This window comes from Eubalaena glacialis, chromosome 3 (genome assembly GCF_028564815.1).
Source record: "Eubalaena glacialis isolate mEubGla1 chromosome 3, mEubGla1.1.hap2.+ XY, whole genome shotgun sequence".
NCBI classification, from domain to species: Eukaryota; Metazoa; Chordata; class Mammalia; order Artiodactyla; family Balaenidae; genus Eubalaena; species Eubalaena glacialis.
The window spans coordinates 130697405-130724584 of NC_083718.1; the positions used below are offsets into that span (position 1 = coordinate 130697405).

At 34.0% G+C, this 27180-nt stretch overlaps 1 protein-coding gene across 1 annotated transcript in view; it reads left to right on the top strand.

Annotated features, from left to right (window-relative positions):
* LRRIQ3 (leucine rich repeats and IQ motif containing 3) overlaps nt 1-27180 on the top strand; it is a 198427-nt gene that overhangs the window by 109017 nt on the left and 62230 nt on the right. The window contains exon 5 of the mRNA XM_061186447.1: nt 14133-14241. Coding sequence (XP_061042430.1) covers nt 14133-14241 — 109 coding nt within the window. The remainder of the gene's footprint in view (nt 1-14132; nt 14242-27180) is intronic.

A 27180-nucleotide genomic window follows, 5' to 3' on the forward strand; every position in this document is an offset into this window, starting at 1 on the left:
CTGAGGGTCTTTTCATATATTTATTGGCCATTTGTATATCTTCTTTGGAGAGCTATCTATTCAAAAATCCTTTGATCATTTTATAATAAGTTGTCTTTTTATTGTTGAATTATAAAAATTCCTTATATATTTTTGATACAAGTCTCTTATCATACATATCATTTGAAAACATTTTCCCGTTTTGTGGGTTGTCTGTTCACTTTCTTAATGGTAAATTTTTAATTTTGATGAAATCCAATTTACATGGGTATTTTTGTCACACATTTTTCTTATGACATCTAAGAAACCATTTTCTAAACCAGTGTCTCAAAGATTTATTTTTATGTTTTTTTCTAAGAGTTTTCTAAATTTAGCTCCTAAATTTAGGCATATGATTCATTTTGTGCTAATCTTTATATAGTATGAGATAGAGGTTCAAAATCGTTCTTTTATATTGGATATCCAGTTGTCTAGCACCATTTTTTTTTTTTTGGAAAAAAAAAGAAAGAAAAAAAAAAAACTTCATCCTCCTCCTATTGAATTATCTTGGCACCCTTGTGAGGACTTGATTGACCATATGTAAAGATTTATTTATGGACTCTATTCCATTGATCTGTATGTCTATCCCCCACAATCATTTTGTCATTCCAGAATTTTTATTATTTAAATAATATGCTACTGAAAAAAAAGCCCAATATCTTAAGAATCTCTAGCAGTGTAGTTTAACTATTGTGTTATACTTTAGATTTAAATCTATTATCCTCGAATTTGTGTTTGATGTCATCATACTCAAATTTAAAGATAAATCAACATGCAAACAAACTCCTCTCATGTGCACAAATGATATATTATTTACCTCCAAATTTTTGAAAAGTTTGCAATTTTAAGATTCATGGATGGATAGAAAATTTGATGTGGAGAGAAAGTTTCTAAGAGTTGACAAGTGGAAAGAATATTCAAAGACCTTAGAGACAATTGATTTTTCCATCCAAAGAACACTTATTTATCCCATTGATAGACCACATGGTATATTGCAAATTTTGTGGCCTTCATAATCACAAAATCAACTTTGCCTGCATATTTTAAACGTAATAGATATATACTGGCATAAATTTATACATATAAATAGGTATCAATATAAATATTTTTGATATGAGTGTTAAAACTTGGTTTTATTTTTTATTAGTTTTTATTGGAGTATAGTTGCTTTACAGTGTTGTGTTAGTTTCTGCTGTACAGCAAAGTGAATCAGTTATACATATACATATATCCACTCTTTTTTAGATTCCCTTCCCGTTTAGGTCACCACAGAGCATAAATTTCAAGTACTCTGCTCTAACTTCAGTGCTCAGCATACTATGGGAAAATCAAGAAGAGTGGAAATTTTCGTTCTTTCGGAATTTGTTGTTTAGATGAAGTGATAGAATAATGACCAATACGTCTATATAAATAGGCACCAAATATGTGATGGAACATATAAAAAAATGAATGTCAAAAAAGAAAAGATCAAGTGTCAGACTGGAAAAAAAAAAAAACTATATGAACAAAGTTGTGGAGGTGAAAATTAGCTTTGCAAATGTGTGAATGGGAAAGAAACTATGAGAGGAATTGTGGAAACTGAAGTTGGATAGGGCCGTTAATGGACATTTAAATTTTCACTTGAGTGTTTAAAATGATTATTTAGCAAGAAAAATTCTCTCTATACATTTTAATACCATACGCACAGTTACATACCTATCAAATTACTTAGAATTAACAAGTTACATTTGCTATTCAACTTTGTGTAGGATAATGGGCAATCAGATGTTAGGATGATTATTTAATTATTTTATTTATGATGTAAAGGAGAGAGTAAAGAGTGAAATTTTATAGCTATCAGCCTTAATTTTTCTATGTATTAAAATGTCACAGACAGAGGACAAGAGAATGTAGGAAGGTTTCCAGAGGCTAGATGAAAGAGCATAATAGAGACCATAGATTCCAGTAGTTTATGGGCATTTTATAATTTTGTGTCAGTTTATCTTTTCAATGTTTCTTGCTTACTATTCTGTTGTACACAGTACACATCAGCTGGTTCAGTCTCTTCACCTTTCTCTTCAGTCTCCTGTTTGCCTCATGTTTTCCTTATGTAAATTAAGCATTATCTATTTATTTCACATCTGCCTAATTCATGTTCCCAGTTTCTTCAATATGCTTTCCAGTGAGCTCAACCTTCTGATAATATTTACATTTAAAAAAGTGTCATGCAAATTGGAACTTTAACATGCATTTTATCTTGCAATTCATGGGAAATGGTATATTAATTAAAGCAAAACTGGTTAGGCTAAGAAAGAATTTGGACTTGGCCATTGGAGCAGTACAGGAGACAGAATGGTTATAGTGCTAGGAACTAGCAAAGGAGGGTCAGTCTGGTAAGTAGCTTTATATCCAGTGAGCTCTATTCACTGTCCACATGCCTAGCAGCAAGTGACCAACTAATATGAAAAGTTGAGCAACATTGAAATTGGGTCAGGTTGAGAAAGAAAGCTGGTATTAATGAAGTCTGTTATTGAGTATCAAAGCCTAGACACTGTGCTCGATGACTGTTTTAAAAAGAAAACTGGTACTAAAGACTGGATTGCTAGAATGGAGGCTTGGGAAATGGTCCAAGGCAGATGTCAAGGTAGAACTGGGAAACATTTCAAAGGCAGAACGGAGTGGTGAAGGTTTCAGAATGACACAAAATACTAATTACCGTAATTATGTGTTAGGCTATGAGCAAAGGTAAATTAATAGGGAACTCCAAGTATTAGTCTGGAGACTAGTCTTATTGTCTTATAGACTTAGTCTTATTATCTCCTATCATAGTTAGGTCCTAGAATTGGAAGGAGAATGGAGTCCGTATGTTGGAGATATAGTAGCTCCAAAGGAGGGAAAGGATGATTACAGAAATAGAGCATTATATCTTGCCAGCAGCTTTTCCTTCAGAAAAGAACCATTGCTGCATACTGTGAAAGATTCTAGTATTAGAATTAAGCTCGGTAGAATTAACTATATTTGATCTTGGCTGCTATGAATCAGTTAGCCAGTTATTGAGAGCAAAATCTCTTCTTTTTCAGCAATAGGGCTAATATGTAAAAGCATTGCTATGTGTTCCCTCCAATTCACCTCCATTCCAGTACATTGCCTTCTTTCTACAATTACACCATCAAACAGTCTCCATCTCAAAGTAGGCACTAAAATGCCTTTGTTCATTCACCTTAGATTAAGTTTTTGGTGTCAAGGCCAAAACTTCCTTCCTGGAATCTCATCTTTACTTCCTTTTGTTTAAGAATGAGATTATTCCTACAATTGTACCTCTTTATCTATTTCTCTCTTCAGCTTACAGCATTAAATAAAAGGATAAAGTCCCTGATATCTCCAGAACAAAGATTTCTTCTTTTTTAATGTTAGAGGAAATTAGTTTCTCTTAGTTGCAATATTGTTACTAGTATTTGTTTTACACATATTTCTATTTAAATTTATTTATACCATACTGTATTATGTGAATGTCTTAACTCTAGGAATATAAGCCACTTTATGGCAGGTTGTAATTTAGTTGTTTTGCCACCTTTTACCTAGCATAGTCATATGCGCATAGGAGTCACTCAACAAATATTTACTGATTTAAAATACTATTCGTTGCATTTACAAGAAGTATAATCCAAACTCTACTTATACTTTTTGAGTCATAATTTATAACTCATGGAGTCATTTTAGTATATTTTCTGAAAATATTAATCCACTGTGCTAGTATGAAAAGAGTAGGTAATAGAATTCTGCTTATCATTGAGATCTTTGTATGGGGGCAGGAAGAATTAAGGTTATCATTGAAAGAAGATAGATTAAAATAAGGTGCAAGTCAAAAGTAAAATACAGAGTTCAAAAGGATCTTACAAAGTTATGAACTACGCAGGTAAAACAGATTTTCTTGCTGGTCCTGTTACACTAGAACTTAGAACACCTTTCAAAGATAGAGAAGGAAAAGGGATTACCATACTGTGGTAATAAGAATAAAACTCATTATTCTGGAAATGCTATAGGCCAATGATATAAACAAACTAAACTATATAGATAAATTAATTAATAGTAGCTCCTTAATGGGATATTAAAGTAAATGAAAATGTTTTTGCTGGATAGCCTTAACTGTTCACAGTGTTTCTTTTTTCTGCTATTAGAGGTGGGATATTTGATTTAGGGGCAATTGATCTGACATACTGTGCCAAGTCATTCTTTTCCCCAAATCTTAGGAATGCTGATATAATTTTGAAAATGCTAGTTCAGAAACACCATTAGAGTTTTATACAAGATCCACATGTTTTTAAATTGGTGCATAATCTTTATGTGAGAAATTGTATATATTTTCAATTACTAAATATTTATAGGAAATGCATACACTCATTTCATAAGAAAAATCTTAGGGGAGAGAAGAGGTAGAAGAATATTTTAAAATTATGCCTTTCCTTTTTAGTTTTAAGTTTTGAGTTCATTGAAATGTGAAAAACCTATCATTCATATTTTTAGGTTTCTTGCTATCATATAGAGAGCCATGATTGTTAGAATTCATGAGCACCGAAAAGCAAATCTGGAGCTCACTGTCCTCAAGGCAAAATATAATGTTTGCTGATTATCGTTAACTAATGGTACACCTCAAGAGTTTAACTGTATTTTTTTCCATCTTTAAACATTATTACTGTATTTTTCTTCAGGGTAAAAAAAAATTATGGGTCAATTTTCACTGAAGTGGGCTGGATTTATGTATCCACCTCTCATCAGTGTCAAAAGGAATTGTGCCCATCATTCCCTGGACAACAGGATGAAAACCTGTCTCTGATTGGACACTAGGGATATCAACTGTAAACAAAAGATAAGTGTAAAGTTGAAAAGAGAAATACACTTAATAATTCATCCAAGCCAGCATAATTTAACGATTTGAAACTTGCATAAAACTGTTCACGAAATTATTTACTTCCTCATGCAAGAAAGCTAATATTACCATTTTTAAGTCCAGTGAAATGTACCAGCATAAAAAAATTTGCTTTGCAAAGACTGCTAATGCAAAACTTTTCAAGCTGTCCATCTTTTTATAATAAAAAGATAATAAAATGACCATTCTTTACCACTTACTTAAAATGAATTTTTATTTATTCAAGGTAAGAGAGAGTGGCTATTTCAATGTATTTTAATATTGTCTAAGCCTTGAGTGACAAAGATTTGTGTACTATGACTCACCTAGAAATTGACAGTATTGAATTTTCTCAAAACAAATTTAGGTACCATGACATGGAAAATATTAATTATTGAATCATATTGCTGCTCTCTGATCTATTTAAGATAATTTTAGAGATATTCCATCTAAGCATGGGTTTTGGTGATTATATCCACCTAGAAAGCCTGTAGAGACTCACAGTAAATTGCAGCCATTTCTTTATATATAAGTTTTTGTTTAACAAAATATAAGGATTCTGACAATACCTACTTTATTAGCTTAAGAACTGAAAATAAACCTGTTTGCATTTGAAAGTTTGGCAACTACAGTTTTGAGTCATTTTATCCAGCCTCAGGAATGTTGGACTTCATGTAAATAATAAACATTTGGACCATGGCGGAAATATTTCCAATAAGAGCAGTAGGGCTGAGGCTGTTTAGGAAGCTGTGCTGGATACATTGTGAAGTTGGACAGACTGTGATTTGTACTGAGGCTGTAGAACTTGCAGGCTGGCAACTCAGGGTCAGGTAAAACACTTTATTGAACATCTCTATCTATCTGTCTCCTGAGTGTGTGTACGTATACTATTTTATACACACACACATATGTATGTATATATATTATATAATCTATTTTTTGCTCAAAACAGTCCCTGCAGTTCCTGAGATATATGTATCATTTGGAGGGAAGAAGTATAATTATACGGCATTAGAAACAGCTGCTTTAGTCCTTAGTCTAGTAATAAGAGCTTGTATGAAGCAACATTTACAAATATTCTGAATTCCACAAATGAGTATATTACTCCCAGGTGCGGAAGGCTAAATCCTCAATTTTAGAAAATATTATCCAAGTAATTGTTACTGAGTCAATTTAATAGTTTATAAGTATGTATTTATAAAGCATATTTAAGTTGGTTATAATATGCTTTACTTTAGAAACATGATTATATATATGGCTACTATGTTAATTTATTGAGATGTTTTCTTTATGGTAATATAAACCCCTCTTCGGATTCTAAACCAATTTAAACCATAAACTTTCTAAAATGCTAGATTTGCTTAAGGTGTGTAGGTTAGAGAACAACCTAAACATCAAAATATTGGAGGTCTCTTTGTTCTTTTCTCCTCTTCTTATAAATATAAACATTGTTCAAATATACCTAGAAATGTAGACTCTTGAGCTGTATATTTTACTGCTGAGGAAAAAAGGGGTTTTTTTCCTAGAAAATTCTATTTCACTGCCCATCATTAAATTTTATACCAACATGCGAGTGGTCTCATTTGGGGATTACTTAAGCAGTGTTAACTTATATTACTAATATATACTATATCCCTTTCATTTAAAAATGATTAGATTAAAAATTATTTACTAGATAATTTACTAAATATTATTTTAATCAATTGAGTTAACATTTGAGGTTTAATAGAATGCACATTTTATCAGGAATGTGTTTAGCATTCAACCTGTGCTTTCTACTATGTTTTTCTCACTTTCAATGTCTTTATCTTGCTTCTCATGTTTTCTATATCTATATAGAGGATTAATCATTAAATTATGCCATATTTTGAGAAGTACAGAATTTAAATATTCACAAAATAATAACTTTGTACCTATGCCTAACATAGTGCCATGGATATAGCTGGCACTCAATACATATTTGTTGAAAAAAACTAATCAAATGTCTCAATCCTTTTTTGTTATTTGTGAGTTGATACTGCAACAGAGATTGAAGAATCCAGTCAAAGTGGTGCAGGGATATTGAGATAAGTAAACCATGGCCCCAGTCCTCACAGAGAATAATTTCTTCTAGGGATGAAAAATGTACTTAACTATTATATAAGGTAGAATGCAATAAGTGCTTGAAAGTTATGAACAAAATTATATCAATTATGTAGAGTTACACTCTTTTTAAAATGTGATCCTTAGGCAAACAAGATACAGAATTATTTACAATTATTACTATGTAAATATGTTGTCTGTTAGACAATGTAAAATATATATTTTTAAAAGGATTATGAATAGAATTACATTGTCATGTAAATAGTAATCAAATACATTTCTGGAGAGATTTTTCAAAGAAACAAAAACTTGTATACTCCGAAATTTCCTCATGCCCTTTACTTTCATTACTCTGCCTACTATCAATTATTACTATTCATGAACTACTGTTGTGTTCTCTGAACTTGAAATTGTAACTTATCTAAACTCTGGAAGTTTGCAGCATCTCTTTTTTACTGGGTTTGACAACCGCTACTACTTAGCAGTTGCTGTATTACCGGTGTCATATAGCAAAGAGTGGGCCTCAATGATTTACTCATTGGCACCTCTAATCTTGGTGAGGATAGAACTTAGACTTTAATCATTCTTAAACTGAGGGAGCATATCTTCCTATGATGCTTTTTTCCCACATGTTCTTTAACTGGACAATTGCAGCAAAATATAATTTCAGGCATCCTCATTTCCTGTGGCTACTTTTTTGTGTAGAAGAGAAATGCCACATTTCTTTCTATATCTACTAGGTTTCTCCTGTATTTGTTTATCCAGGTCATCCTTTGTGAATTCTCTTCCCCATATATCAAGAATATTATCACTTCACTTCTAGTCTTCATTGTTAAGATAAAGTAAGATTGGGATCAAATACAAGGTAGTAGCAATTTTTCAAATATCAGTTAAACCTGCCAGTTGCTTAAAGGGGGACTATCTTAAAAAGTAACGTTTTCCTCATAAAATTTTTACCTTAAACCATGCCCCTTCCTCCATGGTTTTTCCTGCTAACTAACACTTATTCTTTAAAGCAGAGATCAAGTGGACCTTGCAAAACATGGATCACTATACATTAGCCTCCTCTCTGGTGAAGGCTTTGCTTGCTAAGTTAATGAGAGGGTGTGTAGTCAAACACTAGAGCTAACAGGTTTTCATTCAGACATAAAAGAACAACTTTTTTTAGTTTCGGTTTTAGCATACTCCTAAAGTTATCTCTTTGAGTATTATATAGAAGACCTAAGATCTGGATTAGCACTTTTAAAGATGATGTCTTGGCTGAGAAGAGGAAAGGCAACAGAAACAACAACAAAAACAACAAATGGGGTAGGATACCAAGGGGCTGGTGTCTTGGCTGTGATTCTAAGGAGGTTTTTGGAATCATCCTTGAAATGGAGACTACTTACAATGAATAATATATAATATAGACAAAACAAACGCTCGGGTATAGGATAGTATAGATAGTACAGGGATAAATAGATAACATAACAATGAGTCTCTGTTAACAATATGCTTTGACCAAAGACTTATAATTTCCTTTAAAGTCAAAGGACTCTGATTTGCATAATATATAATGTGAAAACAAAACCAAACAATCTTCAGAACACTAACTAGGCTAAGTTTAGAAACTCAAACCACTAAGGGTTGAAAAGGAATCTTAATTTTCAAAGACAGAAAATTTGACATAAATTATTTACCCTTGGTCTAGAAAGGAGATTGAGGAAATTGTTACCACTGTCACCACTCCTTAGTATTAAATGATAAATTATCATTTCTCTTTGGATAATTAAATATCTAGTCCAGTCATCCATCTGATATTTTACAACCATATACTTGTTTGGTTTGTCAATTACAGGAAGCGCCATAGATCCTCAGTTAATCTATTCCAATTTTCAGTAGTACTCTGAGAATTTTTTTTTCTCATTATGATTGAATGATATTTAATCATATACAGATTCTCTCTCCCTATTTCCATACCTCTTATAGATGATTTTTTCTTAGCTTCTCCACTCGATACCATCAAAGAAGAGTTCTTTCATTGTCATTGTGATGTAGGTAGATAGAGACATGTGCCTGAATAAATACATAATTATTCATATCAGATGGTTATGTTTATGTTTTTTTGTGGGTATTGAGAAATGATAAAGTAAAAGATGCTTCAGGAAATTTAGAGAATCTGTGTTGATGTACATGATAAAGAGCTTAGAAGAAGGGGCTAAGATAATTGTAAAGGGTTGCTCAGTGAAATGCTTTGGAGTAACCATAGAGTATGAAAAATATCAGGAATGAAAGAATAGAATATTGAAAAGTGTTACTTGGGGTAGAGTCCTTTAAAAAATATAAGTTAGAAATTTATTTTAAAATTATGTCTAGTTAGACGCTTTCCAAAAAATGAAGTTTATATTATATTATTTTATGTTAGCCGAAGTTCCTAAACCTTCACTCATTCCTTCTAGCACTTCTCTTTAGTACTATTCATTCAACATGTAACAAATAATTATTGAGTATCTGCTGAGTGCCAGGGGCCATTCCTGGCTTTGAGTAAACAAGATAAGCAAAGTCATTAGCCCCTTGTGGACTAGATTCTAAGGGAAAAAAAAAGATGTAACCCTAGTAAACAAATAAAATTGTGATAAATGTTATGAATTAAATATATGAGGTGCTGAAATAGGGAATAATAGGAGGATGCCCACTTCTCATAGGATTGTCACAGAATGTTTTTATCTGAGGAGATAATACTTACAATTAAGACCTAAAGGATGGGAAGCTAGCCATGCAAAGTATAGGAAGGAGAGTGTTCTAGGCAGAGGGAAGAGCTTACACAAGGATCTGAGGTGTGCAGTAACTTGTTTTAGTTGAGTTGGGTTCAAGGTACTGAATGAAATCCAGTGTGGCAGGAGTATAGTGAACAAAGTTGAGTAGCACACAAGATGTGTTTGATTGTGTAGTCAAGGGCCATATTTTGCTGGGTTTTTGTACCTCATAGTAAGGACTGAACACCTTGGACAGCCATTATGGGATTTTAAAGCTAAAGAGAAACATGATCATATTTACCTTTTGACAAATATAAATATATCTTGTAACAGCTAGGGTTAAGACAAGAGACCAATAGGAAGCTATTTCTGTTTAGAAGGGATGATTATAGCTTACACTAGAGAAGTAAAGTGAAAACAGAGAGAAGTGAAAGATTTGAAATAGATTCAGGAGGTAGAATTGCCAAGATTTGCTGATGACTTAGATAAAGTGTTTCAGAAAAAGGATAAAATAGAGATGAAATCCTAAATTTTTATGGTTTGAATAAGAGAATGGTATCATTTTACAAGATGAGGAAGATGGCAGTTGGAGGATGTGAGAAGCCCGGATCTCTTTGTTATCTCTTCTCTACACTAGATTTATATGTGGCTTATTTACATAGGGCTTACTTTAAAAATAATTCAGTAGGTAGGCTCCTTTCTTTTCATGTTCCAGGTTAACTATAATCATCTAAAAATATGTTGCCCTGACCTGAAACAGTACTTCAGCTATGGTTCAGAAATGAATATGGTAAGATTGCCATTTCCCTCATTCTAGATGGAATGCTTATATAGCATAAAGTCATCACACAGTGGACTTTTAATTTACTCTTAACTAAAATATTTTTTATCATTCATGTTTTTAAATCATATTATTGTAGTGATTAAATTCGTTTTGCCCAACTGCAATATTTATTCCTATTAATATTCTTCTATTCAATTTGACCCACTGCTCCAGTCTATTGATAATCTTTTAAATTTGTCCAGTATTAACTGATTTTGTTCTTTTACCACCCCCTTTGAAAATTTGATAAGCATTTTCTTTATATTTTTATTCACATCATTCATATAACTATTGATCAGCATAGGGCTAAGAACATGTCCACATATCAAGACATTAGAGATCTCCCTTCAGGTTGGCATCATTTTACTAATCCTTACTCTTTTCCATGTGATAACTCAACATCTTTGATCTCCACCTAATCATACTGTCTTTCCATAAGTAGTGAAAGTGTTTATCAAACATGTTGCTGAAATGCAGGTTTATCATATCAAGGATATTTGAACCTGAGTTAATTCTGACCCTGTTAAAAATAAAATTATATCTGATGTAATTAGTTTATTTTCAATATATATTGCTCCTTGGTGATTATTTCTTTTCTAAATGCTACCAAAAATCCTTTAAATGTTTTCCTAAATTATTGAAGACCAGTGTTAAATTTAAGGCACTTTAGTTAATAGAATATCCTTTCTGTTATTGAAAACAAGATATTAGATTTTCTCCAGTGTTGTCATAAGTTGTTTTCTCTGTGATTTTGAAGATCAATCAATAAATGGGCACATCCTTTCTTTTTTTTTCTTACAGTACATAAAACAAACATCCCATTTTCTTTATGTTGGCAGCTTGTATAAGCCTCAGTTCATTTAGGGCTTTAGACACTGATCATTTTTCTATAGATTTGTTTCACTATCACATATGCACCCTTTGTCATGGTTCTTCTTTTATAAAAACCAAGGAAGGGAAAATTATTTTAAATGATGACAAACAATGATATGTTGATAGTATATAAGAAAGGCTAAATGGGCAAACTAAAGAAAATATATTTCTAAAAGGAACTAGCTAGCTATTGATTTGACTTGGAGGCTTTTAAATTTCATGATTCTGCAAAATTAACTTTATTTGTGATAGAGTCTGGATACTCAGATTTGACAGATAGATATATACCTTTTAAAAATTTTCCTTATTCTTTTGGGGGGGGGGTAAAGAAATAAGTACTAGTAGAAACAGAATTGTTGAACATATCCTTTCATTCCACTTTCATTATTTTCTCATGAGGAGAATATAAGTATGAGATCTAGAGCACAGAAAAGGTCCATTTCTATGATTGAAGTAGAATTTGAGGTGATTTTTAACATATGAATTGCATTGTCAGGAGGGAAAGACAGAGAGTAGTTACCAAAATAGAGCAAAATTCATAGAAGTAAGAAGATATGAGAATGATGATATGGCCTGAAGAAGATTGATGGATAAATTTGAGGTTGAAAAAGCATTTAGAACTGATTGTTACAGATTTGATTGCAAAACAGTGGTCTACATTTTTTGTCATATTTTAATAGTAAGATTTGAGCCCAAATGAAAATAGAAACAGCATTATGTAAAATATTGTCATGTTTTGATAGTGTATTATTATATTTATTCTTGACAACCTTAAAAATTTTCTAAATATAGAGAGAATAGGTTAACTCAAAAGTAGCTATTTATTTGTCTTCTTAGCAAAAAGAAATATTTTTGTCATGTAAAGACTGAAAATAGTGTTGTGTAAGAGTTATAGTGAGGGATTTTTTAGAGAAGAATAAAAACAGATTCATTCCAGGATGAGATAATACCTAGTACCTATCATGAGCATTAAAAAAATTCTTGCACAATGAGTCACTGCATAGAGACTATGTTTTCAAAAAATCAATTAGAGGACATTACATATAAAATTTAAAAGATAAAAATAAACTCAAGGATATTTAATTAAATATGTCTGTATTATATGGTGTAGGAATTTGGGCATAAAATTGTAAGTACAGGGGACTAGGACACATATCCAAGTGTTTCTTCTAAATTGTAGAGTAAAGGAGGTTTGGATAAGTGGACAGTCAAGGCAGGGGAAATATGAAAAAAATTTTCTGTTTAAAAATTCTATCAGCTATCACATGTTAGAGAATTTATGTGACTTTTCTCCCCTTGGATGAAGGTAATGCTAGTCACCACAACTAGAAATAAGTATTAATAGGTTTAGAGGAAAGATATGACTTCAAATCTCTTGAGTATGTTGTGTCTGTGAGATTTTCCAGGGTGAAAGAACACAGCTCATGGTGGTTATGAGTATTACATAAATTAATATCTATAAAGAGCTTAAAATAATGGCAAATGGGAAACACTGTACAGGTATTCCATAAACAAATATACAGAACCAAGCATCTCAGAAAAGAGATCTATCTGAGGATATATATTTGTGAATCTTCAGAATTTAGACCAGTGATTCTCATCAAGGAAAGCATAATATCCTGGGAAAGTTTTTCCAAATACAAACATATATCCCTTCCCAAGATTCTGATTTTTTAATTTCCTGTAGCAGACTGTTAGTTGCCTACAAATATCTGTCCTTCTCTTCTTTCTTGGTAACAGACCCACCATTTTACTCCAGGAAGTAAAGTACCTAGCAAAAAGGCTGCATTTCTTACTCTGTCCTTTTTAGCTGTGGGAGATCAGTGATTTATGAACAGAAATTATTGGAAGGGCCTCTGGGAAAGTTCCTTAAGGCACATGGCCTGTGCCCTTTTGTCATTTTATCCTTTCCTCCATCTTGCTGACTGAAATATAGACATGGTGTTTGGTGCTCTAGTAGCTATCTTGACTCATGAGTAAATCTTGAGGCTGGAAGCCATGTAGATGATGCAGTAAGATAGAGATGATACATTTTGAAAGAGCCTGGATTCCTGATTGACCTGGTTCCTCTGTACCAATCCTGAATGGTCTGTGAAGAGAAAGAGAGATAACACAGTATCAATTATTAAAACATCCCCAACCAGTTTACAGACATTGTATAGTTTACATCTGACAGTGCCTCTGCTTTCCACAAAGCTCCTTATCAATATTCTACTTATTATTCCTTCCACACATATCTGATCCATTTGTACTTTTAAGGCCTGTGATAATTCTGGCCCCATTTATTTCTACCTATTTTACTATCTTTTAGTGTTCTGTGAAATAATTTTGTCCCTCCTTTCTTACTCTGAATCTTCCATCAGGCTTCCTGGGCAACATTATCTTGCTTCTCTTTGTTTATTCCTTATTTCTCCTCCCCTCTGATTCCTTTTGTCATGGCACCCTCCTGACAGGTCCCCCTTCCCCTCAATTTCCCTTAGAGCATTGTCCAAAGTATATCATTAACTCTTAATAGAAAGATAATTTATCAGAATCACACATAATGGAACTCTTTTCATCTTTTCTTAACTCTGTCTACCTCACAGGTTTCTGCTGTTGTTTTTTAAATAAGTCAATTATGATAATGTATTATAATATATGTGAGGGTTCTTTGAGAACTCTAAAATATATATGAGATATTATCATTGTTGTCATTGCTTTTATTTTGTTTCCACAGAATATACATTCTCCTGTTGATTTAAAATATTCTAGTGAACAGAGAAAACATGTTTCTTCTATTTTATATAAATTAAAAACAGGAAAACCGAGACATCTCATTCAAAAAGGTTAGTTATATGAATTTTAAAGTTATATTTAATGAACATATTTTGATGAAGAGTAATTAAATTTGTTACACGTTGGGCATGTTAATTTTGAACTATAAATATGACTCCATGAAATACATGTTGAGACTTCTAGATAAAATATTCATATCTCTTTCAGTAGTTTATAAATATATATATGCAGAAAGTTGTTTCATGGATATGAAGGACCTGATTTTGAGTAGAAGTTGGGAATTAGGAGAAATAAGTATTAGCAAGAACCATATTGAATTGATAGTTTTGTTACCATATGGCTGTGCCAGTATGTTACCTCCTTCAGAAAATCTGTCAAGTATCAGATTAATTAATATAAATTATTTCAGTTAAAATGATATTAAATGTCCTTCAGGCTTTGAAGATAATTATTTTTTGTACACAAAAATACATTTTATTGTTAATAAAATTTTGGTCATCATTTGTGTACCTGTTTTTATTTTGTTTTTGCAGAATTTCTTCTGATAAAATGTGTCATGATCAGATGACATTCTTTTCTTTACCTCTGTCTTTCACAGAAGAATCATAAAACCAGTTTTGTAAAATAACTTGAAGGTCTTATAACTTTTCTCAAGGTTTCTCTTAAACCTTTTAAACATTATTGTGATAAGAACACTTAGTATGAGGCCTACCCTCTTAACAGATTTTTAAGTGCACAATACAGTATTGTTAGCTATAGGCACAGTGTTGTACAGCAGATCTCTAGGACTTTTCCATCTTGTTTAACTGGAATTTTATAATCTTTAAACAGCAATTTCCCATTTTCCCCTCCCTCCATCCTTTTAATTCTGAAATATTTGATTTTTTTTCCTTTTTAAAAATTCATGGTAGTGTCTTTATCCTTATTGAATTTGTTTTTCTTCTGTGTATGTGAACTGGTTGAACTCTACCAGATCCTCATTTGTCAGGCTTTGTTTGTTATTTCCTCACTTCTTTATGAGGTTCATGTACTTTATATATTTCCTAAAGCTCTGCATCTTTTATTTAAAAGTAATTTTATTTTAATCCAGTTATTGAACTGGGTTCATAAACCAAAATTAACCTAGGTTTATAAACCAAAATGAAATGACGGAAAAATAATAGTTCCATGCTCCATACCTCCCCACTCACTCTTCTTGCTACCCCAAGACAATAATCATTTAATAATTATTAATGACTCTTCTGTTATTTACTTTTATATTTCCAAGTAATATGCTTATTCTGCTAAAATTTCTTTTTCAATTTTAGATATTATATACAATTTCTACTGTGAAAGATAGAGGTTTAATTATCTTATAAATCCTCCCTAATACATACTCTTAACATGTCCCCTCCTCTTTTCTCCCAATAGAATTATATTATCACTATTTGGGGGTTAATTAATTTTTATTATTTTTATTATTATGGCTATGTAAATACTACTCACAGCTGAATCACACAATATATTAGGCTATGTTTGCTTTCTTATACTATTTTTTTAAAACTTGTTTCGAAACCTCATAAGAGTCAAACCTCCACTATCACCAAGCACACCCACATATATATATTTTCAAGATACTTCTGCTTGAGCCCTTAATTTGCTGATTTAATCAGGACTGCTTGCTTTCTAAACTTGTTCTTAACAGCTGTCATCTTGGTACATCACTTCAATTGTGATCCCGAGAATTCATATTTTTCTATGCTGTGTTGTGACCCTTGTTTCCAGGATTCTATATCTTTTTCTTTCTTGTTTTATTTTCTTATGTTAATGCAGTGCTTTCTCCATTAGTTTACTGAGAAATTAAATATAGGAGGTAAATTTTTTAAAACCTTGAAAGTCTAAACATGTCTTTATGCTACATTTATGTTTGATTGATGATTTAACTGTGTAGAACCTTCAGAATTTTCTCAGATTTTATTGTCTTCTAGCTTCCAGTGTTACCTTTGAGAAGTCCATTGCCATTCAGTTCTCAGTCTGATGTATGTGAACTTCTGTTCATTGTTTTTCTCTTCTGACTAGAAATTTTTAGCATTTTATCTTTGTACTAGGTGTTCTGCAATTTCACAGTGATTTGGTTCAGATATTTTTTCGTTTGCTTGTGTAGATTTTCTTTCAATTCAATTTATTGTGGCTTTTTAATCTGAAAATTTATATCCCTCATTTATCTATATTTCTCTTGTATTATTTTGATGGTAAATATATATAACACAGAACATACCATTTTAACCATCTTAACTGTACATTAACATATTTATATTATCGTGTAACCATCATGACCATCCATTTGCAGAACCTTTTCATATCCTTCAACTGAAACACTATACCTATTAAACAATAACTCCCAATTCTCCCCTCCTCCCAACTCTTGGAAATCACCATTCTACTTTCTGTCTCTAGAATTCCTATGGGTATGATTACTATGGGTATCTCATAAAAATGGAATTATACAATATTTGTCCTTTTGTGACTGGATTATTTTAGTTAGCATAGGGTCGTAAAAGTTCATCCATGTTGTAACATCTAAGAATTTTTTCTTTTTAAGGTTGAATAATATTCCATTATAAGTACCACATTTTTATCCATTCATTTGTCAATTGAAACTTGGGTTGCTTCTACTTTTCAGCTATTGTGAATAATGCTTCTATGAACATGGGTGTACAGATATCTCTTTGAGACCCTGCTTTCAGTTTTGTGTGTATACCCAGAGGTGGAAGTTCTGGATCATATGATAATTTTATTTTACTTTTTTGAGGAACTACCATACTTTTTTCCACAGTGGCTATAACATTCTACATTCTCAATAATAGTGCACAAGAATTCGAATTTCTCCACATACTGACCAACACTGGTTATTTTCTGCTGTTGTTGTTGTTCTGTTATTATTGTTGTAGTAGTAGTAGCCATCCTAGTGGCTGTGAGGTCATATTTCATTGTGGTTTTGATTTGCCTTTCCGTAATCATTAGTGATGTTGAGCATCTTTTTTTCTTTTTTTAACATCTTTATTACAGTATAATTGTTTTACAATGGTGTGTCAGTTTCTGCTTTATAACAAAGTGAATCAGCTATACATATACATATATCCCCATATCTCCTCCCTCTTGCATCTCCCTTTCACGGTCCCTATCCCACCCCTCTAGGGGGACACAAAGCACTGAGCTGATCTCCCTGTGCTATGCAGCTACTTCCCACTAGCTATCTATTTTATATTTGGTAGTGTATATATGTCCATGCCAGTCTCTCACTTTGTCCCAGCTTACCCTTCCCCCTCCCCGTGTCCTCAAGTCCATTCTCTAGTAGGTCTGTGTCTTTATTCCCATCTTCCCTTAGGTTCTTCATGACCTTTTTTTTTTTTTTAGATTCCATATATATGTGTTAGCATACGGTATTTGTTTTCCTCTTTCTGACTTACTTCACTCAGTATGACAGACTCTAGGTCCATCCACCTCACTACAAATAACTCAATTTCGTTTCTTTTTATGGCTGAGTAATATTCCATTGTATATATGTGCCACATCTTTATCCATTCATCTGTCGATGGACACTTAGGTTGCTTCCATGTCTTGGCTATTGTAAATAGAGCTGCAGTGAACATTGTGGTACATGACTCTCTTTGAATTATGGTTTTCTCAGGGTATATGCCCACTAGTGGGATTGCTGGGTCGTATGGTAGTTCTATTTTTAGTTTTCTAAGGAAGCTCCATACTGTTCTCCATAGTGGCTGTATCAATTTACATTCCCACCAACAGTGCAAGAGGGTTCCCTTTTCTCCACAACCTCTCCAGCATTTATCGTTTGTGGATTTTTTGATGATGGCCATTCTGACTGGTGTGAGGTGATACCTCACTGTAGTTTTGATTTGCATTTCTCTAATGATTAGTGATGCTGAGCCTCCTTTCATGTGTTTGTTGGCAATCGGTATATCTTCTTTACAGAATGTCTCTTTAGGTCTTCTGCCCATTTTTGGATTGGGTTGTTTGTTTTTTTGTTATTGAGCTGCATGAGCTGCTTGTATATTTTGGAGAAAAAACCTTGTCAGTTGCTTCGTTTGCAAATATTTTCTCCCATTCTGATGGTTGCCTTTTCGTCTTGTTTATGGTTTCCTTTGCTGTGCAAAAGCTTTTAAGTTTCACTAGGTCCCATTTGTTTATTTTTCTTTTTATTTCCCTTTCTCTAGGAGGTGGGTCAAACAGGACCTTGCTGTGATTTATGTCATAGAGTGTTCTGCCTATGTTTTCCTCTAAGAGTCTTATAGTGTCTGGCCTTACATTTAGGTCTTTAATCCATTTTAGTTTATTTTTGTGTATGGTGTTAGGGAATGTTCTAATTTCATTCTTTTACATGTAGTTGTCCAGTTTTCCCAGCACCACTTATTGAAGAGGCTGTCTTTTCTCCATTGTATATTCTTGCCTCCTTTATCAAAGATAAGGTGCCCATATGTGCTTGGGTTTATCTCTCGGCTTTCTATCCTGTTCCATTGATCTATATCTCTGTTTTTGTGCCAGTACCATACTGTCTTGATTACTGTAGCTTTGTAGTATAGTCTGAAGTCTGGGAGCCTGATTCCTCCAGCACCATTTTTCTCTCTCAAGATTGCTTTGGCTATTCTGGGTCTTTTGTGTTTCCATACAAAATGTGAATTTTTTTGTTCTAGTTCTGTAAAAAATGCCATTGGTAGTTTGATGGGGATTGCATTGAATCTGTAGGTTGCTTGGGTAGTACCATCATTTTCACAATGTTGATTCTTCCAATCCAAGAACATGGTATGTCTCTCCATCTGTTTGTATCATCTTTAATTTCTTTCAACAGTGTCTTATAGTTTTCTGCATACAGGTCTTGTGTCTCCTTAGGTAGGTATATTTCTAGGGATTTTATTCTTTTTGTTGCAATGGTAAATGGGAGTGTTTCCTTAATTTCTCTTTCAGATTTTTCCTCATTCTTGTATAGAAATACAAGAGATTTCTGTGCATAAATTTTGTATCCTGCTACTTTACCAAATTCATTGATTAGCTCTAGTAGTTTTCTGGTGGCATCTTTAGGATTCTCTATGTATAGTATCATGTCATCTGCAAACAGTGACAGTTTTACTTCTTTTTTGATATGGGTTCCTTTTACTTCTTTTTCTTCTCTGATTGCTGTGGCTAAAACTTCCAAAACTACATTGAATAATAGTGGTGGAGTGGGCAACCTTGTCTTGTTCCTGATTGTAGTGGAAATGGTTTCAATTTTTCACCATTGAGAACGATGTTGGCTGTGTGTTTGCCATATATGGCCTTTATTATGTTAAGGTAAGTTCCCTCTATGCCTACTTTCTGGAGGGTATTTATCATAAATGGGTATTGAATTTTGTTGAAAGCTTTTTCTGTGTCTATTGAGATGATTATATGGTTTTTTCCTTCAGTTTGTTAATATGGTTTATCACATTGATTGTTTGCGTATATTGAATCTTTGCATTCCTGGGATAAAGTCCACTTGATCATGGTCTATGATCCTTTTAATGTGCTGTTGGTTTCTGTTTGCTAGTATTTTTTTGAGGATTTTTGCATCTATGTGATATTGGCCTGTATTTTTCTTTTTTTGTGACATTGTTTTTTGGTTTTGGTACAGGGTGATGGTGGGCTCGTAGAATGAGTTTGGGAGTGTTCCTACCTCTGCTATATTTTGGAAGAGTTTGAGAAGGATAGGTGTTAGCTCTTCTCTAAATGTTTGATAGAATTTGCATGTGAAGCCATCTGGTCCTGGGCTTTTGTTTGTTGGAAGATTTTTAATCACAGCCTCAATTTCAGTGCTTGTGATTGGTCTGTTTATATTTTCTATTTCTTCCTGGTTCAGTCTCAGAAGGTTGTGCTTTTCTAAGAATTTGTCCATTTCTTCCAGGTTATCCATTTTATTGGCATAGAGTTGCTTGTAGTAATCTCTCATGATCCTTTGTATTTCTGCACTGTCAGTTGTTATTTCTCCTTTTTCATTTCTAATTCTTTTGATTTGAATCTTCTCCCTTTTTTTCTTGATGAGTCTGGCTAATGGTTATCAATTTTGTTTATCTTCTCAAAGAAGCAGCTTTTAGTTTTATTGATCTTTGCTATTGTTTCCTTCATTTCTTTTTCATTTATTTCTGATCTGATCTTTATGATTTCTTTCCTTCTGCTAACATTGGGTTTTTTTGTTCTTCTTTCTCTAATTGCTTTAGGTGTAAGGTGAGTTTGTTTATTTGAGATGTTTCTTGTTTCTTGAGGTAGGATTGTATTGCTATGAACATCCCTGTTACAACTGCTTTTGATGCTTCCCATAGGTTTTGGTTTGTCTTGTTTTCATTGTCATTTGTTTCTAGGTATTTTTTGATTTCCTCTTTGTTTTCTTCAATGATCTCTTGGTTATTTAGTAGTGTATTGTTTAGCCTTCGTGTGTTTGTATTTTTTACAGATTTTTTCTGTAATTGATATCTAATCTCATAGCATTGTGGTTGGAAAAGATACTTGATACGATTTAAATTTTCTGAAATTTACCAAGGCTTGATTTGTGACCCAAGATATGATCTATCCTGGAGAATGTTCCATGAGCACTTGAGAAGCAAGTGTATTCTGTTGTTTTTGGTGGAATGTCCTATAAATATCAATTAAGTCCATCTTGTTTAATGTATCATTTAAAGCTTGTGTTTCCTTATTTATTTTCATTTTGGATGATCTGTCCATTGGTGAAAGTGGGGTGTTAAAGTCCCCTACTACGATTCTGTAACTGTCAATTTCCCCTTTTATGGCTGTTAGCATTTGCCTTATGTATTGAGGTGCTCCTATGTTGGGTGCATAAATATTTACAATTGTTATATCTTCTTCTTGGATTGATCCCTTGATCATTCTGTAGTGTCCTTCTTTGTCTGTTGTAATAGTCTTTATTTTAAAGTCTATTTTGTCTGATATGAGAATTGCTACTCCAGCTTTCTTTTGATTTCCATTTGCCTGGAATATCTTTTTCCATCCCCTCACTTTCAGTCTGTATGTGTCCCTAGGTCTGAAGTGGGTCTCTTGTAGACAGCACATATACAGGTCTTGTTTTTGTATCCATTCAGCCAGTCTATGTCTTTTGGTTGGAGTAGTTAATCCATTTACATTTAAGGTAATTATCGATATGTATGTTCCTATTACCATTTTCTTAATTGTGTTGGGTTTGTTATTGTAGGTCGTTTCCTTCTCTTGTGTTTCCTGCCTACAGAAGTTCCTTTAGCTTTTTCTGTAAAGCTGGTTTGGTGGTGCTGAATTCTCTCAGCTTTTCTTGTCTGTAAAGATTTTAATTTCTCCATCGAATCTGAATGAGATTCTTGCTGGGTAGAGTAATGTTGGTTGTAGGTTTTTCCTTCATTACTTTAAATATGTCATGCCACTCCCTTCTGGCTTGCAGTGTTTCTGCTGAAAGATGAGCTGTTAACCTTATGGGGATTCCCTTGTATGTTATTTGTTGCTTTTCCCTTGCTGCTTTTAATATTTTTTCTTTGTATTTAATTTTTGATAGTTTGATTAATATGTGTCTTGGCGTGTTTCTCTTTGGATTTCTTCTCTATGGGACTCTCTGCACTTCCTGGACGTGATTGACTCTTTCCTTTCCCATATTAGGGAAGTTTTCAACTATAATCTCTTCAAATATTTTCTCAGTCCCTTTCTTTTTCTCTTCTTTTTCTGGGACCCCTATAATTCGAATGTTGTTGCATTTATTTTTGTCCCAGAGGTCTCTGAGACTGTCCTCAATTCTTCTCATTCTTTTTTCTTTATTCTGCTCTGTGGTAGTTATTTCCATTATTTTATCGTTCAGGTCACTTATCCGTTCTTCTGCCTCAGTTATTCTGCTCCTGATTCCTTCTAGAGAATTGTTAATTTCATTTATTTTGTTGTTCATCCTTGTTTGTTTGCTCTTTAGTTCTTCTAGGTCCATGTAAAATTTTCTTATATTTTCTCCATTCTATTTTCAAGATTTTGGATCATGTTTAGTATCATTACTCTGAATTCTTGTTCATGTAGACTGCCTATTTCCTCTTCATTTGTTTGGTCTAGTGGGTTTTTACCTTGCTTCTTCATCTGCTGTGTATTTCTGTGTCTTCTCATTTTCCTTAACTTACTGTGTTTGGGGTCTCCTTTTCGCAGGATGCAGGTTCGTAGTTCCCATTGTTTTTGGTGTCTGTCCCCAGTCACTAAGGTTGGTTAAGTGGGTTGTGTAGGCTTCCTGGTGGAGGGGACTGGTGTCTGTGTTTTGGTGGATGAGGCTGGGTCTTGTCTTTCTGGTGGGCAGGACCATGTCCGGTGGTATGTTTTGGGGTGTCTGTGACCTTATTATGATTTTAGGCATCCTCTCTGCTAATGGGTGATGTTGTGTTCCTGTCTTGCTAGTTGTTTGGCATGGGCTGTTCCACACTGTAGTTTGCTGGTCTTTGAGTGGAGCTGGGTCTAGCATTGCGATGGAGATCTCTGGGAGAGCGTTTGCCATTTGTTATTACGTGGAGCCATGAGGTCTCTGGTGGACCAATGTCCTGAACTCGGCTCTCCCACCTCAGAGGCTCTGACCTGACACCTGGCCGGAGCACCAAGACCCTGTCAGCCGCAAGGCTCAGAAGAAAAGGGAGGAAAAAAAGAAAGAATGAAAGAAAGAAAGAAAATAAAGTTATTAAAAGAAGAAAAATATTATTAAAAATAAAAAAATTAAAACATAATAAAAAAGAAAGAAAGAAAAAAGAAGAGAGCAACCAAACCAGAAAACAAATCCACCAATAGATAACAAGTGCTAAAAACTATAGTAAAAAAAAAACAAAAACGGACAGACAGAACCGTAGGACAAATAGTAAAAGCAAAGCTATACAGACAAAATCTCACAAAGAAGTATACGCATACACACTCACAAAAAGAGAAAAAGGAAAAATATGTATATTTTTTTTTTAAAAAGGAAAAGAGCAACCAAATCAATAATCTAATCTACCAGTGATAATAAGCTCTAAATACTAAACTAAGACAAACATAAAACCAGAAACAAATTATATGCAGAAAGCAAACCCCAAGTCTACAGTTGCTTCCAAAATCCACCACCTCAATTTTGGGATGATTCATTTTCTATTCAGGTATTCCACAGATGCAGGGTACATCAAGTTGATTGTGGAGATTCAATCCGCTGCCACTGAGGCTGCTGGGAGAGATTTCCCTTTCTCTTCTTTGTTCGCACAGCTCCTTTGGTTCAGCTTTGGATTTTGCGCTGCCTCTTCATGTAGGTCGCCTGAGGGCACCTGTTCCCCACCCAGACAGGACAGGGTTAAAGTAGCAGCTGATTAGGTGGCTCTGGCTCACTCAGGCCAGGGGGCGGGAGGGGTCCAGAATGCAGGGAGAGCCTTTGGCTGTAGAGGCCAGCGTGACATTGCAGCAACCTGAGGCATGCTGTGTATTCTCCCGGGGAGGTTGTCCCTGGATCACGGGACCCTGGCAGTGGCTGGCTGCACAGGCTCCTTGGAGGGGAGGTGTGGTTAGTGACTTGTTTTTGCACACAGGCTCCTTGGTGGCTGCAAAAGCAGCCTTAGCATTTCATGCCCCCGTCTCTGGTGTCCACACTGATAAATGTGGCTTGCGCCTGTCTCTGGAGCTTGTTTAGGTTGTGCTCTGAATACCCTCTCCTCATGCACCCTGAAACAATGGTCTCTTGGCTTAGGCAATTCCAGGTTTTTTCTTGGACTCCCTCCCAGCTAGCTGTGGTGCACTAGCCCCCTTCAGGCTGTGCTCACGCAGCCAACCCCAGTCCTCTCCCTGGGATCTGACCTCTGAAGCCCGAGCCTCAGCTCCCAGCCCCACCCACCCTGGTGGGTGAGCAGACAAGCCTTTCAGGCTGGTGAGTGCTGGTCAGCCCAGATCCTCTGTTCAGGGATCTCTTTGCTTTGCCCTCTGAACCCCTGTTGCTGTGCTCTCCTCTGTGGCTCCAAAGCTTCCCCCCACCCACCCCCCGTCTCTAACAGTAGAGGGGCTTCCTAGTGTGTGGAAACATTCCCTCCTTCACAGCTCCCTCCCAGAGGTGCAGATACCATCCCTATTCTGTGTGTGATTTTTCTTTTTTCTTTTGCCCTACCCAGGTACATGGGCAGTTTCTTGCCTTTGGGGAAGTCTGAGGTCTTCTGCCAGTGTTCAGTAGGTGTTGTGTAGGCGTTGTTCCACATGTAGATGTATTTCTGATGCATTTGTGGGTAGGAAGGTGATCTCCACGTCTTACTCCTCCACCATCTTGAAGGTCCCACCCTGGGTATTTTTTTTATTGTGCTTATCTACTGTATGTATATCTTCTTTGGAAAAATGTCTATTCATATCTTTTCCCATTTCCTAATTGGATTGTTTGATATTTGTTGCTGAGTTGTATGGTTTTTAATATATTCTGGATATCAATCCTTTATCAGATATATGACTTACAAATATTTTCTCCCATGCTGTGGGTTGCCTTTTTACTTTTGATGCACAAGTTTTAAATTTTGATGAAGTACAGGCTATTTGTTTTTTGTGTGTGTCGTATGTGCTTTTGGTGTTATAACCAAGAAGTCATTGCACAATCCAATGTCATGAAGCTTTTTGCCCTGTGTTTTCCTCTAAGAGTTTTATAGTTTTAGTTCTTATATTTAGACTGTTGATCCATTTGGGGTTAATTTTTGTATATGGTGTTAAGAAAGGAATGCACTTTTTTGCATAAGGAATGCAGTTGAAAAGATTTTCCTTTCCCCATTGAATAGTTCTGATACCCTCGTTGAAAGATATTTGACCATGTGTGCAGTTTACATCTGGGCTCTTATTCTGTTTACATTGATCTGTATGTCTGTTTTTATATCAGGGCCACACTGTTTTGATTACCAAAGCTTTGTAGTAAGTTTTAAAATGGGGGTGTATGTGTGAGAACAATTGGATTTTGTTAGGGATTGCATTGAATTCATAGATTACTTTGAATAGTAGCTTAATAATATTAAGGCTTCAAGTTCATAAACACAGGATATCTTTCCATTTATTTGTGTCATCTTTAATTTCTTTCAGCAACACATTAAGGTTTCAGTGTACAGGCTGCTCACCTCCTTGGTTAAGTTTGTTCTATATATTTTAGTCTTCTTGATACTATTATAAATGGAATTGTTTTCTTTATTTCCTTTTTGTATTCCTCATTGTTAATGTGCTGAAACACAAATGATATTTGCATGTTAGCTTTGTATCCTGTAATTTTGCTAAATTTGTCTATTAATTCTGACAGGATTTTGTGAGTATGGGGTGTGTGTGTGTGTAAAATCTTTAGGGTTTTCTGCATATAGGATCATGTACTCTATGAAGAGAGAAAATTTTATTTCTTCCTTTCTGATTTGCATGTGTTTTAATTCATTTCCTTGCCTAAATGCTCTGGCTAGGACTTCCAGTACTATATTAAATACAATGGCAAAAGTGGGCATCCTTTTCTTATTTCTGATCTCAGAGGAAAAATTTTCAGTGTTTTACATTAAATATGATGTTAGCTGTGTTTTTTTCTTATATACCTTTATTATGTTGAGGTAGTTTCCTCCTATTCCCTGTTTGTTGGGTGTTTTTATCATCAAAGGGTGTTGAATTTTTCAATTTTTTTCCTGAATTGATTAAGATAATTGTGTGTTTTTTCCCTTCATTCTGTTAACGTGTATTACATTGATTTTCATATATTGTGCCATTTTTTCATTCCAGGAATAAATCCCACTTGTTCTTGGTGTATAATGTTTTTAATATGCTGTTTAATTGAATTTTCTAGTATTTTGTTGAGGATTTTCACATCAGTATTCATAAGGGATATTCATTTTCATTTCTTATAGTTTCTCTGTCTGGCTTAGGTATCAGGCTAATGTACCTCATAGGAGTTAGGAGATAATCCTTGCTCTTCAATTTTTTGGAAGAATTTGAGAAGGATTGCTGTTTATTCTTCACTAGTAGAGCCATCTGGTCTTTGACCTTTTTTTGGAAAATGTTGGGAAGTTTTTGATTACTGATTCTGTTTCTTCATGATTTAATGCTGGTAGGTGCATGTTTCTAGGAATTTGACCATTTCATCTAAGTTATCCAATTTATTTGAATACCATTGTTTATAGTACTCTTTTATACTATTTTTTATTTTTCTAAAATTGTAATAATGTCCCCTTTGATTTCTGATTTTAGCTATTTGATCCTTATCTCTTTTTTTTTCCTTTAGTCTTTCTAGATAAAGATTTGTCAATATTGTTTATCTTTTTGAAGAACCAAATCTTGTTTTCAGTGGCATTCTCTGTTGTTTTTATAATTCTATTTTGGTTATCTCTATTCTAATATTCATTATTTCCTTTCTTCTGCTAGCTTTAAGTTTAGTTTGTTCTTCTAGTTCCATAAAGTATAAAGTTAGGTTGTTTATTTGAGACCTTTCTTCTTTTATAATGTAATCATTTACAGCCATACATTTGCTTCTTAGCACTGATTTTGCTGCATCCCATAAGTTTTAAAATATTGTGTATTCATTTTTGTTTGTCTCAAGATATTTTATAGTTTCCATTGTGATTTCTTCTTTGATTTATTGGCTGTTTAAGAGTGTGCCATTTAACTTTCACATATTTATGAATTTTCCAGTTTTCCTTGTGCTGTTGATTTCTTTTTTTATTTTTTTAAACATCTTTATTGAAGTATAATTGCTTTACAATGGTGTGTTAGCTTCTGCTTTATAACAAAGTGAATCAGTTATACATATACATATATTCCCATATCTCTTCCCTCTTGCATCTCCCTCCCTCCCACCCTCCCCATCCCACCCCTCTAGGTGGTCACAAAGCACCGAGCTGATCTCCCTGTGCTATGCGGCTGCTTCCCACTAGCTATCTATTTTACATTTGGTAGTGTATATCTGTCCATGACACTCTCTCACCCTGTCACATCTCACCCCTCCCCCTCCCCATATCCTCAAGTCCATTCTCTAGTAG